Source organism: Malurus melanocephalus, unplaced genomic scaffold (assembly GCF_030028575.1).
Source record: "Malurus melanocephalus ecotype Western Australia unplaced genomic scaffold, MMel_1.1 scaffold_23, whole genome shotgun sequence".
NCBI lineage: Eukaryota > Metazoa > Chordata > Aves > Passeriformes > Maluridae > Malurus > Malurus melanocephalus.
The window spans coordinates 2,353,335-2,366,984 of NW_026623255.1; the positions used below are offsets into that span (position 1 = coordinate 2,353,335).

The 13,650-nt window shown below is 40.1% G+C and overlaps 1 protein-coding gene across 5 annotated transcripts in view; it reads right to left on the reverse strand.

Moving 5' to 3' along the window:
• FYN (FYN proto-oncogene, Src family tyrosine kinase) overlaps positions 1-13,650 on the reverse strand; it is a 136,308-nt gene that overhangs the window by 22,753 nt on the left and 99,905 nt on the right. For 3 of the 5 annotated variants that reach the window (XM_057390195.1, XM_057390194.1, XM_057390196.1), the window contains 5 exons: positions 12,688-12,786; positions 11,727-11,830; positions 7,351-7,500; positions 5,062-5,226; positions 684-863 (listed from right to left, as the gene is read on the reverse strand). In XM_057390195.1, the coding sequence (XP_057246178.1) occupies positions 684-863; positions 5,062-5,226; positions 7,351-7,500; positions 11,727-11,830; positions 12,688-12,786 (698 nt within the window). Of the gene's footprint in view, positions 1-683; positions 864-4,434; positions 4,591-5,061; positions 5,227-7,350; positions 7,501-11,726; positions 11,831-12,687; positions 12,787-13,650 lie in introns of all 5 variants that reach the window. The other 2 variants (XM_057390198.1, XM_057390197.1) reach the window with 2 other exon arrangements.

Below are 13,650 nucleotides of genomic sequence, written 5' to 3' on the forward strand. Positions count from 1 at the left end.
TTTCCTATTTGGTTCATTTGCTTTTCCAAAACAAGCAGATTTTTTGCTCTGCTCTCAGCACCCCTGCTGGAGATCTGATGGASCAAAAAGTTTTCCTTTTCTCATTTTACTACATTGCTATGAGCTACGTAGATTAAGGAAAAGGGAGAAGGGGAAAGTGAAGGAAAAAGAGGAGGGAAAGAATAATATGTGTAAATCATGTATTAAGATGATAAATGGGGTGGACTGAAAGTGAACTGTGATCTGAGAATGAGGTGCATGTGATAGAACTCAGGACTGCTAAACGAAGAAACAGAAATCCTAGGYCAACTAATGAGCACTGAAGGAAGATGCCTTAAGAACTCTCTGATGCCAGGAAAAGCCAGGATCTTGGGMAGCAGCAGGTAGTGCCATCAAACCTAGAAAATGCAAATCACCAGTCAGGTAAGTTCAGATGCTGATGCAGTTGGAATCACTTAGGCTGCACCAACTTCTCTCTCTCTCAGCTAGCAAAAATTTTCTTTGTACATCAGATTTTGGGTGCAATTCATAGAGGAATTCATAATTCTTCTAAAGCCAGAGGTGAATCTAGTTTCTTGTTCCCTCTCTCCTTCCTTGCATGCACTCTACTGCACCTCCCTCTGTATCCCCAAGGAGCACCAATAAAGAAAAAATGTTATCAAGCACGGCAGCTCTGGCTTCACCTTTACTCATGTACTCTGTGACAATATAGATGGGCTCTTCAGACACCACAGCATAAAGTTGGACCAATTTGTCATGTTTTAGCTTCTTCATGATTTGGGCTTCCTCTAAGAAGGATTCTGGAGACATAGTGCCAGGCTTCAGGGTCTTGATAGCCACTTTAGTATTTCCATTCCAYGTACCTATAAGCACAGACACTTAGTTAGATTAAATACCTTCTGTCTAATGTAACCAATGAAAAAAACACCAAGGACATTTAATATAAGGGGATTTTAAAAAAATTAGGTTCCCATGTTGCCTTATTATATTCCTCCCACGCCTCCCTCATATTTTAGTTTTTTTCTRTTATACTGAAAAATAATACTCCCATTAGCTCTGGAGCACAATTGCTGTGGTCCTACTCAGACAATGTTTCCAGTGATCTCCACAGAAACCTTCTCTGAGTAAGAAACATGGGACTGCTGAAACCCATCTTCATGTATTCTTTTGCTAACAAGTAATTGCAACAACACAGCTCCCGTCACAAATTTGGACAACAAAACTGGTTAAACCCAGAACTTCTCAATTTGCAAGACATTTGAGCATTTTGGTTTTATTCTGAGTCAGATGAAAGAAAATATTAAAAAAAATCCCAAGAAACAAATCCTGAATTGATTTCATATTAGAAACACGGGTGTGTTTCCAAACCGAAATGCGTCTTTTTCCTTCCCCTCCTTATCCCCAGGAGCTGCTGATGGAAAATGAGCTGGTGCCTGTCCACTTCCATCRGCTCTTTACTTGTGGTCAGCACTGAAATGGACAAGCTGCCTCATTTTTCAGCCATCACCTACCAAGCCTTCCAGAACACCCAAAAGCCTGCACAAGAACCTGGAGAGAACTGGGGAAGGCTGACTCAGGGCATCCCCTAAGAGGTGGGGCTTCACTCGGGTATTTGGAGGGGAAGAAGGAGGACTGGAAAGAAAGAAAACCCGGAAGATCTATTTATGTTAACAGTGGGGTTTCTTCTATTTTGTTTGGTTTTTTTTTTTATTTTTGCCTTTTTTTTGTGTAGGAAGAAAAAGGAAGGAAAATCAAAATGGGCAGAAATACCACTTTCCTAGTTACTTCTGGTTGTCCTTTGCCCAGACTTGCCAGAACCCTGCTCCGCAGTCAGGGCTGACATGGCTTTGAATGTGATCTAGAGGTAGGGAGCTGCTGTGTGATAAGGCAAATCAACACTAAATGACTTTAGGATTAATCACATTGGGTAAAACCACCCCTCTGCACTTAAGCATGAGGATAGCAGAAAGCCTACAAAGGGTACAAAAAAAATGTAAAATGAAATGTAAAATGAAAAAATGTAATGTGTAAAATAACCCAGTTTGTTAAAAGTACGTGAACAACAGGGCTCAGCTGCTGCATGGGAACTGGCTAAGCCAAAATAGCTTTATCACGAGCTTTTGCAACATGCCAGAGCATAAAATGAGCCATAAAATGAACCCTTTTTGTGTGCAAATGCTCAGGTCCCAGGTCTACCTTGCCCAGTTGAGGACAGCAGAAGAGCAGTGGAGGAGCTGCTGCTCCTGTACTGCTCCTCACTTTTAAAGGGCAATCCCAAATGTCTGGATGAGTTTGAGGTCCATATTAGTCAAAAAGTGTGCAGTGCAAGTTTGGTTTTCATTATGCCTTGTTTACCTTCTGCCAGGTATCACTGTCCTGTCAGTGGAATAATGCCTTGTGTTACCATCCCCGCTACCCCAGCACGCTTCAGAAAGACTCTTGGAAGCCTTAATTTCACTCAGTTCTTCAAATCAGAGCTGAAGCAGGAYTTTGTTCTCTTTGTGGCACTCCTGTGTAGGCTGGGAAGGGTGTGGTTTTGCCTCCAATTTCAAGCAGGGTGGCCAAAATATTTTCTGATGGGTGACAGGGAGCRTATTTTGTCAGGAGTCCCTGAAGCTCCAGACTGCAGTGTGCCATCATCAGGGCCCCTTTGCAGAGATACTGCAAATTGTATGAACAGGAAGGAAACCAGAGTTTCACGGGCACCAGAGTGGCATTAATAAAATAGGATTTCACCTTGTGTGTTAAGAGGATTAACCTGTTTTAATAAAAATCCCAGGACTTGTTCTGTTGCCATGAAGTGTTTTCAGCAAGTCTGTTTTTAAATACTTTTATGAATTTCTCCCGTTTAAAAAAAGAAAATGGAACAAAAATGTTAACTTATCCACTAGGCCTCGATTCCAGTTTATATTCTTAAATTTTCTTGTTGTGTTTAGGTGTATTTCTCTAATAGAAAATTAGCATAGAAATTTCCCTCTGAATTCCTCCCATAAGTAGCTAGTTACTACTTAATGTGTTTTTTATTAATTTTTACTGTGTTAATSTACTCCAATTTGGTAATGCTTCAGGGCTGTTAACATATTTTTACTATACATTAACAAACGTAATTTCATAATTGTAACAATMATTTTTGCATTTCTGACAGATACTTGGTACTGGTACTTGGTACTTTATTTCTTATAGCTGTTGGTTTTTTTTTTTTTAATTTTTAATTTATTCCTTTAAGTTGTTGTATCAGTTTAAGGTCTATGGCACACAGAGCTGACCACTAACATCATCTGGAAACTTGTGCATGCATTCCAGATGGAGAACACCAAGGAGAAACTGCAGTTATCTGGAGATGCCAACATAAAATTTAGGCTGCTTTCTTTGCAACAGGTCAACTGTAGTTCTGTGAGATTCTATAAATTTCTATATTTCTAGTCTATAACTTCTGTAAATCTCACAGACTTGCTGCTGTACTCCTTGCTGTAGTCTTGCAATGGGAAACAGCTGCAAGAGCCCAGGAGAACCCGCTGGTTGTTTTGSCTGCACATATTTTTGTGTCACTGCAACAAAACGAGTGGTCAAACTGCCCCACCAAATTTTTGTGAAGAAACAACATAGAGTGATTCTTTATTTGAATTGGTAATTTTAGAGTCTATACAGAATGGCAYCTGGCACAGAAATTGAGCCACATCTCATTAAATGGCCACTATATTGTGTTTCACTGCTATGGCCATACTAAGATTTATGTAAATTGTAAATTGCCATTGTTTTATACTCCTTAAAAGAACGAGGCCCATGATGGATAAGTTAAGCTGGCAAATGTGYAGAAAACAATGTCAGTGGATTTGGAGAAGGTCAATATATCTGGACTTCAAAGTSGGGGTTCAGCTGGGCCCAGCAAATTTTGCCTCTGTATTCCTTGGCCTCTATATCGAGTTACTGGGTTCTGCTGCAGATACAAATTTYAAAACAGACTTGAAGAAGTGGACGCATGGGAAAGCTAGCTCAACAATATCAGCTTGCTGATATTTGCCATTATTTCTAAACTTGGAGAGTTTATGGAAACATTTTCAGGGTCTGATTCCATCAGTGCTACAACACATGAGGAAAGAAAAATGTCTACTTACCAGAGTCATTTCTGGTTAGCCATTCTGCCTTACAGGTTTAGCATCTTTCCTATTTTAATACCTAGCAATTGTGTAGTCACCCAAATAAACCCCATGCAATTAATGAAATTTAATGTCCTAAGCTCTCATACMACTGTGTGCAAGAGAAAGGAAGTTTCCCCATGGAGTACTGTGTTTAGGTTTGACTGTGTCAGGCAATATAAACTAACATTTCATACTATTCTGATCTTTTAGCTTTAAGATCTATACTTGAAATGTTTATTTCAGCCAAGAGGGCCTTAAAAGATCCATCCAAAGCAAAATATATTCTCTGCCTTACCACGCCACACTTCAGCGAAACACCCCTGACCAAGCTTCTGTTCCAGAAATAATGAATCACGTGCAACTTCCCATGCATCTTTAGCCAATCCAACAGTTTGTGGAGTATTATTCGTAGCAATCACAGTTAAGTTAAAACACAAACCATCAGCTTTCTCTATAGGAGAGGAAATTAATAAAAAAAACACACTTATAATCCAAAATCATGCATGCATTGAGAAAGATGGAAGGTGAGGGTCTTTCAGTGCTGCATTAAAATTCATTTGCAAACACTGTTTTTTRGATGATGAGAGTAAGGAGTTTTTTTGTTAACTTGCAGACAAAGGCTTCTTGGTATAGCCATGAGATTACTATGTGAGCCTTGATTTATTATTAAGACAGTGGTAATTTGTCAAAATCAGGACCTTCCAAGGAAACACGGAWTTTCAGTTTTCTTTTGCCATCAATTATAGTGAAAGTTGAAGATTAAAGAATTTCAAAGTCAAAGACATGATTCCAAAGACATTTTTCCTAATAGTTTGAGCTTTACTATTTTTTTTCCTGTGTGTCACAGCGTCCTATGTTTTCACCTTCCATCTTGTAATCCCCACACAGAGAGCTATTTTAGAATAATTATTTTGCTCCATACCCATCCATACTTCCCCAAACTGCCCATTTCCCAGTCTCTTGATCAACTGTAGGGATTCTCGTGGAATTTCCCAGACATCTTTGGTTTTGACAGACAGATCAGTAAGCCTTGGCATTCCTTTATGACAGGGGACTACTAAGCGGCAGCAAAGACCTGCAGCTCTCTCTGATGGAGCCAGAAGTGAAGCCAACAGCAAAGGAGAGGAAAGAAAAAAAAGTGTGACATGAAACAAATACAGTAAGCATAAAAACAATGCTACTCACAACAGCTGTTAGTTGCATACCACAAAGCATCCTGGAAGATTAGGAATTGAACATTGAAACATATTCATTTGAGACAGAACAGGAAATATTTTAGTCTTTGCACAGCCTGAAATGGAAGGTGACCGCCAATGGTTTCTCTCATGGACTCAGGACTTCCCTCCTCCCACAATCCTGCATTAAGACAAACTCTTGAGTAACTGGTTTGCTATGGTATAGGATAACTTTTTAAAAAGTAATCTGTAAATTACAGGCTGAATTGTTTCTGTACCGAGTAAAAGAAATACAGAGAAGATTAATTAAATAACAGCCATGAAAATYTGGTGGACTTTTTGAAACCTGGGAAAAGGCATTTTCTATATTCTGCTCTGTGAAAAGGTGCCTTTGTAGGTGAAATGTAAAAGACTTCTGACATTTTTTCTAGAGCAAACCTTTGTTAGCAAATGCCAGTTAGCCAGTTGTTGTTAGCCAGTCCTACATTGTTTGGGGCACGTTCATGATATTGTCTCTTGCAAAGCTTCACAGAAGACTGGACTGTGACAAAAGTCACACAAGATATTTTTACACGAGTAAAAACAATGAGATATATATGTATATATATACACATAAAAATACATATAAATGCATATTGATGAGGAGTGTACTAAACTGCACAAAGCAGACTGCAATATAAAGCCTGTGCAGTGACTTGCATSGTAAAGCAGGTGCAGCAGAGCAGAACAAGGTGGGGAACTGCAATTGCACTTCAGATTGAAGCATAATCTGTATTCTTCCGTGCAGAACTTCTTTCTGCCTGCATCCTACTGATTATGCCTCCGTGTTGCACAGAAATGGCTGTTTCCAGATCTACTTGTTTCTGCATCTGTGCATGGAAAATACGCCACGCAAATAAGCTARCCACAGGAAAACTAAAATCTGATGTATACCAACTGGTACAGTGAAGTTGAAAATTATTTTCCTTATATGTGAATTTTAATACATTATTCAGCTAGGAGTAGAGTCACCAGAAACAACTAGAAATTCTCCCTGGCAGCATACACCCATCAGGAACTGGGTGGAGAAGACAGCCAGATGTCCAGTATGAATAGCATAAGAATACAGCAGACAGAATACAAAGAATACAGAAAAATGCCCCACAGAGAAGTTGATTTCCCAAGTAAAAATTATGAAAAGTTTTTGAGCAGCAAGCATTTGGGRTAATCTGCTAATGTTATGAAAAGCTAAAATAAAGGGGAAAAAGCCCCCCAAAACAATTAAAAATACTAATTTCTGCTTAAAAAATGACCATGCTGAGAAGCATGGCAGTCTTCTGTGTAAGAATCAGTTGTCCTGTGCAGAGGTTTGGAGGACTTCAAAGYTGTATTTGTTGTACACCAATTGCCAGTGACAGCAGGATGTACTTTCAGGTGGAATAGTGCATGCCACATTTTAATCACAGGAATTTAAAAGCAAAAAAACAAAACAAAAMAAAAATTGGTGGGTGGACACAAATAGTGTGCATAAAGAAACACCCACACTGCCTTATTTATTTCACATAATTTAAATGTCAATACTTTGCACACTGAACAAAAATCCAGTGGGAAAATATACATAATRTATCAAGCAACATATGCAAACCTTTTGGCCATTGCTTTAGGTAACTGAATTCCACAATGCAGTTCTTACTTGCTTTATTAGCAACAGCATGCTGCAAAATGGCACATATTAGCAACCATTTATTCACCAGGAATTCATGCTTGGAGATGTGCAAGTCAAATTCCGTAATTCTGTTTGCTTAGGAGAGGGCGAACTGGCAAAACCTTTAGCTCAGTAAAGTGTTAGGTTTTAAAAGCTCTGCTGCTGTATCCTGTGAACGGCACTCAAAGACATTTATAACCCTAATGGGAAAGGGATAACAGAAGATGCATTACAACAAGCAAGAGTCATAGATCAAATGACTCTTTGGGGCATCCTACACATACATCAGCGCAGCAGCAAACACTTTTGTTTTAAAATACTTCAGAGTGCCATGTATTATCTGAAAAATTACCTGAGTAATGCTGAACCAGCTGCTGAAGAGTTTCAAATTGTGCCCGAGTTGTGATATAATATCCACCATTGTCAAGTTTACGAATCTTATAATGTTTGACATGATCTCCTTTCATATCATCCCAGTCTCGAATAGACAGGGAATAGGCACCTGTTCCAAGCAAAGGAGAAATAAAAAATTGTAATTAGCTTTTAGTTACAAAGATTTTGGTTTCCTGGTCAGTTTTTACAAAGTGAAAGAGAAATTGCTTCCAAAAAACTCACTGTATCTGAAAAAGAACACACTAATCTAACACAAAGCTAAGTGTCAGAGAAACCTTGAGATGTTCKCACCATGTCCCTTTCACGATGTTCTAGAAAGAAACCAGGACTTCTGTGTAAATGAAAACTCACATTTTAACATTTACTGCTCCAGGCTGTAAATTGACTTTTCCTGTTCTAAGTGTCAGATTACACTGCAAATACTATACTTAATGTAAATGCCAGTGGGTGGTAAATAYCAAGATTTTCATAGGAAGCTCTGGAGATAATGACTTTATATGTGGGTAGTGCTGTTACCTAGATGGATCCCAAACTTCTTCATAAACATCAAMCAACCAAATAAACATACTTTGTGTGCCACAGTCGTTGGAAGGTAATACTACACCAAGACTGAGCACCAGGAGATCTGCAAGAACTTCATGTTTAACTTCCCAAATCCATGTGGGGYTTTGGAGCTTACTTAGTGGGATTCAGATGCCCAAGCACGGGGATYAAGTGCCATGTGAGATGCCTCAGGACATGCTGCTTGGTGGTTTTCCCACAGGCTGTCACGTTTTTCCATCCATGTGGATGGCCTGCAGGCATTTCAAATGGGTCTGGATTCTCGTGACTAGGTAAAGGAACCTCAGCTGATGGGCTGGATTTAGTTTTAGGCGCAGTGGTGGCATTCTGCAGGTGGGCTGGGGGCTTGATTTATATTCCCATACCTAATCCTCTGGTGCTTTGAGGGCAGCTGAATGCCAACCCAGTTTCCAGGAGTGCTCTGGACTGTGGTGTAATGCCGGTGTGGGTACTCGGTGCCTGCAGTCACCTGAACAGAGCCTCAGCTCCCCATTGACCATAAAAACAGCCTGGCCACCTACGTGGGGACCTGCATGTTCAGGTGTCTTACTCTGAAGGACAATCCTATTTCACATCCAGTGACACACATGTTGGCTCTTTACAGTGTCAAAAGCAAAGCTGCTTTTTACAGCGTAAGGTAGCATCTGAACAAAAACATGGCCCACTTCAAAGGCAGAGAAGAAAACAAGCCTTCACTCACGGCTCAGACAAATATCGTGTCTGCTCAAGGGAATTTAGACATTAAAGGGAGAAGAGGTTACTGGCAGCTGCAGAGATCTCAGGAAGGTCCTTGTTTTGGAGCCTCTGTTGTTTTCACTGGTAACCATGTCAGCTAAGGGCAGAAAAGGAAAACCACCAGCAAACAATTCTGAATGAGATGAAAGGTGGTCCCAAGTGTAAGATGTCTTTCTTGGATGCATTCTCAGGAAGAAGCCTCTTTGACCACATTAACCAGCAACAGGTTGCCCTGGTGGGTGGCTCATCCCTGAGGGAGCTGCAGCGAGCAAAATGTCTCCACCCTGACTCCAAGGACTTCTCAAATTCCCTGTTGTTTGTCCCCTATATAGGAAGAAAAGAGCACTTAAACCGGATGATTCTGGTTTATTTGAATGGGAGGCATGCTTAAAGAAGTGTCAGGGATTTTATTTCTTTTTCTTTTAAAAATTTAATTTTACTTTATTTATTTTGGTGGGGTTGGAACTAGAAGATCTTTAAGGTCTCTTCCAACTCAAGCCTTGCTGTGATTCTATGATTTCTAAGTGGAGAAAAATACTGTTTGTTTAGGAGTTTTCTGAGGAGGTTCTTCCCCAGAGTCAGTACATCTCTCTCAACTAGGAGTTCAAAGCATTTTTGTGATTTACAAGCATATCTTGTGCATGCTTTGTACCACCACTCTGGGCTGTATGTTGTCAGCCTCCTTTCAGAAGCTTCCAGGCAGTCTTCTCCACCTCCACATTTTTGAGTTTTGATCCACTGGCAGCAGCTGTATTTTCTTTAGTCACGCTCCCTGCCTATCTGGTCACTATTTCAGATTCTTTAGGAAAATGTAAACAATCTGTGGCTCCAGGTCTGCAATCAGAGCTGTGTGGGTGGCCCTCTGTGGACCCCCGCTGACCTCAGATCAAGTTGCAGGACTGGAGCTTTGGTTCAAATTTGGACATAAACAAGAACCAAGATGGATTTTATTATTCATTTATTTAGGCTGTTGGCTATCTACACTATTCATTACTATCTGATAATTCTGTATTATATAAATAATAAAAATTTGGGATAGAAATACAACATTACAATATATCATACTAATGAATTTTTTTTAAAGCTGAACAACTAAAACCAGACAGCCTTGAAGGCTGGAGATTGAAACCAGGTGAAGTATTATACAGACAAGAACTGATGAAGTACCTGGGTAGTCAGGCTCTGGAAAAATGAAAAGCCAGCTCCATATGATTTATTTTGAAAGTAAAAAGAGAAGGCAACTATGATCAAGGGAGGTTAAATTCATGCTGAAATCATCCATGATGATACTTTTAACATGATCCTGATTAATTTTATTATTGTTATTATTTAAAGCAGAAGAGACAATTCTAGGTCACAAAACAATTCCTGCCTCAAGCCCAAGATGACTACTTGGGGTAAGGCATTTTGAGAAGACTTATGGCAGAAGCCCACCCAGCAGATTTTTTTCTCTCTCACGAACAACAAGCTCGCTRTTTTCTTCTAACAAAATACTTCAACATTAGAAGGATGAGAATGGTAATAGACATTTTTTGCAAAAACCATGCATGTTTGTTTTTTTYCCAATAGCTTTGATGCAAACTCTGGCTGAAGATGTAAAAGCCTTAAGTTTGAACACAGAGAAATTAAGCTTGCTGCTGTAAGTCCATCCATGATGGATTACTATATCTCTTCAATGCTTTTGTGTCTCACAAGAAATTAGAAAAAAACCSCTGACTTAGCTAAGTAAACAGGGCCGCAAAACATATCCCCTATCACAGTATAAAAATGGGGAAAACCAGACTAAACTGCAAATGTGGTTTAGAAAAACAGTGTTGTGTTTGTTTTTAAGATCCATGGTTGCATACATGAGTGAGTTTTTAAACTTGGCACACAGTGGGATAAGTCCTGCTTCTCACACACATCGCAACAACTGTYGGTGAGAAAAAACAGGTGGAGGCTATTTGCAGCAAAAGAGCAAGTTAGAGCCTGCCTTGCTCCTGGTGAGGGCTCCTTGCTGCCACGTGAAGCATGATGAAGCTGTGGGGTGACAAGAAATTGTCTGTCTGGATCAACAGCAAGCCTATTCAGATTCTGCATCCAAAACAGTCTTCAGAGTTACAGAGAGCAAAAGAAGAATCCAGTGGCTGCAGGAGGAAAAATGCAAAACTTGCAATTTTAGATGATTGAATGCAGCATCTGAAGATAGGTCAGGGAGCTAGGAATGGAAGTACTGCTTCTCTTCTTTAAACTACTTCACTAGCCATTACTCCAGTAATTTTGCATGCTAAGCCTAGCTGATAGTGTGCTCTGATCAAAGAACTAACAAGTCCGTGCTTTAATTATGTGAGCCATCATTAGACTACAGAACTTAGATGGAATTAATTCTAGTGACTTATGCCTCCCACAGCTTTTGTTTTGGATTGTTGGTTAATTGAGAAATGGCCAGGTTTGTTTTCACTTAGTTGCAGGTTTTCTGCTCAATAGTTGTAGGAGTTARAAAGATCTTTTCATACTTGTGAAGCTTTTGAAGAAGATGTTGACAGGCCTTGTGAACAAAACGTAAAAGCAAAAATAGCACCCGCCAAGAAAACTGGAACTCTTCCAATATATTTAGAGGGAAGGAGGAGAATACATCCTTCCACTCGATTTCAACAGAATGGATACAGTTGAATACTCTATGAATATATTAATTAGAAGTATATTCAAGTCTTTTCCCTGTTAATATGTAAATTTAAAAATGCTGCATAATTTTTTTCTCTTTCTTTTTGGTTTCCCCCAAGGACCCAGCATTTCATGATCACACCATGCAGCTTGCACTGCAAATACCATGGGCTGAGCATGAGTTCTACTTGGGTTGTTCTCTACTTTGAACACTCACCCTAAGACCTAGGATATCCAGACATCCAATTCCCTAGCGCAAATATATGCAAAATTATACTTATCTCTACCTTCATACCACTGAAAACAGTATTTCACTCATACAGCCTGGTTGAATCTCATCCAATTTTTCCCGTATTATTTTCTCATTTCTGGTCAGAACACCTTTGCAGAGCCTACCTTTGGTAGTTTCACTTTCCCGGATCAGGAAGGTACCTCTGGGGTTTCCAAACGACAGCAGCTGCCTCTCGGCATCTTTTCGGCCAAGCTTGCCRAAGTACCACCTTAGGAAAACATCAGAAACAGTAAGACAAATGCTACACAGCATTACCAAATAGTGTCAMAAAGCCCAGAAAAAAAAGCCCCAAAGGGCAGAAAACTCTGTCGCTGCCAAGAGCAGTATTTTAATATACATTGCTATAAACTACACATTTGACTTACATAGTGATTTACTACTGTTCAACATTTTTGTTGCAGCCCAGCTACAAAACCTCAGCAGAAGAACAAGATTCAACCACTTTACTGTGATTCTATATGAGGTTTTCAAGTTACAGGCTGTTTTCCTTCCTGCASCAATGTTTTCGTGGTTTCACAATCAACCAAGGAAAGCAAAGACTCCAGTAGTACCTCCTCAGCTCTATAAGCTCCTCCACTGCATCTTTTATATTGGAAATAACATGAATACATGCATCACTCCCTTTCTCTGCATAGATATGTCCTCATTAGGCTGCCTTGTATATGCATTGTAGGCATATACATATCCTAGGATTTGTATTTGTTGATACAATGTGCCCTCTTTAATGGACAGCTTGCACACCAATTGACTCAAAATATTTTTACAAGTTGGTTCAGGAAAAACAAGGGCACCTTTTGGTTAAAACTTGAAACTAGCTGACATTTGAAAGAAGGAAGCAGACCTGTGTTTCTTTAGGTTTTCTTCCTTTGTTTTGACATTGAAAAAGCACCGAGCTTGTGCTTCTTTTGTTACTAATTACCTAATTATTTATCAGTGCAGTTAAGAACTGAAATAAATATAATGTAAGTCATTTGAAAAATCACTGCAATCAATCAAAACCAACCCCTCACACCTCCTTCTAATACAGCACTAATGGGTCTTTAGAACAAAAAAAAGAAAACATACTCCTCTGCTTGGATGGAATCGACTGGAGCCACATAATTACTGGGAATGTAACCAGTTTCGCCTGTTGTCAAGGAGCGGGCCTCCCACCAGTCTCCTTCCCTGTGGAAACAGAGGTGAGGAGAAGTGAGAGCAGGACAGAGCTGTAAAGACAAYGACCTGACCTCGTTAACAGCACCCAAAATTGAGTGGCGGTAAGAAGACACAGAGAAGACACAGCAACTCATCCTTTTATTGCCGGTGCACTTCCGAGAGAGCTGCCTGCATCTGAAGCCAAACAATATATGTTCCCTTACACCTATAATTATTGCAGCAATCATTAGTACTGTAGCCTTCCAGATGTAGCATAATGGCATGAAGGATCATAACAGCCCAGTGTAATCCGTTTTGGTGAGGGTTGGATTTGGGCTAGAATATTGAAAACTGTAACCATAGCAATTGTTCTAATACAGACTTTTGAGAGAGCTTATAGGAAAATTGCCAAAATGAATGCTGTGTGCTGGTTTTGGCTGGGATAKAGTTAATTTTCCTCCAAGTGGCTGGTATGGGCCTGTGTTTTGGATTTGTGCTGGAAACRGTGTTGATAAGGCAGGGATGTTTTCATTGCTGCCGAGCAGCGTTCACACAGTGCCAAGGCCATTCCAGCCTTTCCACCAGAGGCGGGGTGGGGGTGTCCATGGATCTGTGAGGGGACACAGCCAGGAGAGYTGACTCCAACTGACCACAGGGGTGTTCCATAACATATGGCATCATGCTCAGCATGTAAAGCTGAGGAAGAAGAAAGAAAAAGGGGGGGATGTTTGGAGCGATAGCATTTGCCTTCCCAAGTCACAGATAGGCATGACAGACTCCTGCTTTCCTGGGGATGGCTGAACACCTGCCTGCCTACAGGAAGCCATGGATGAACTTCTTGTTTTGCTTGGCTTCTGTGCATGACTTCTCCTTTACCTATTAAACTGCCTTTAT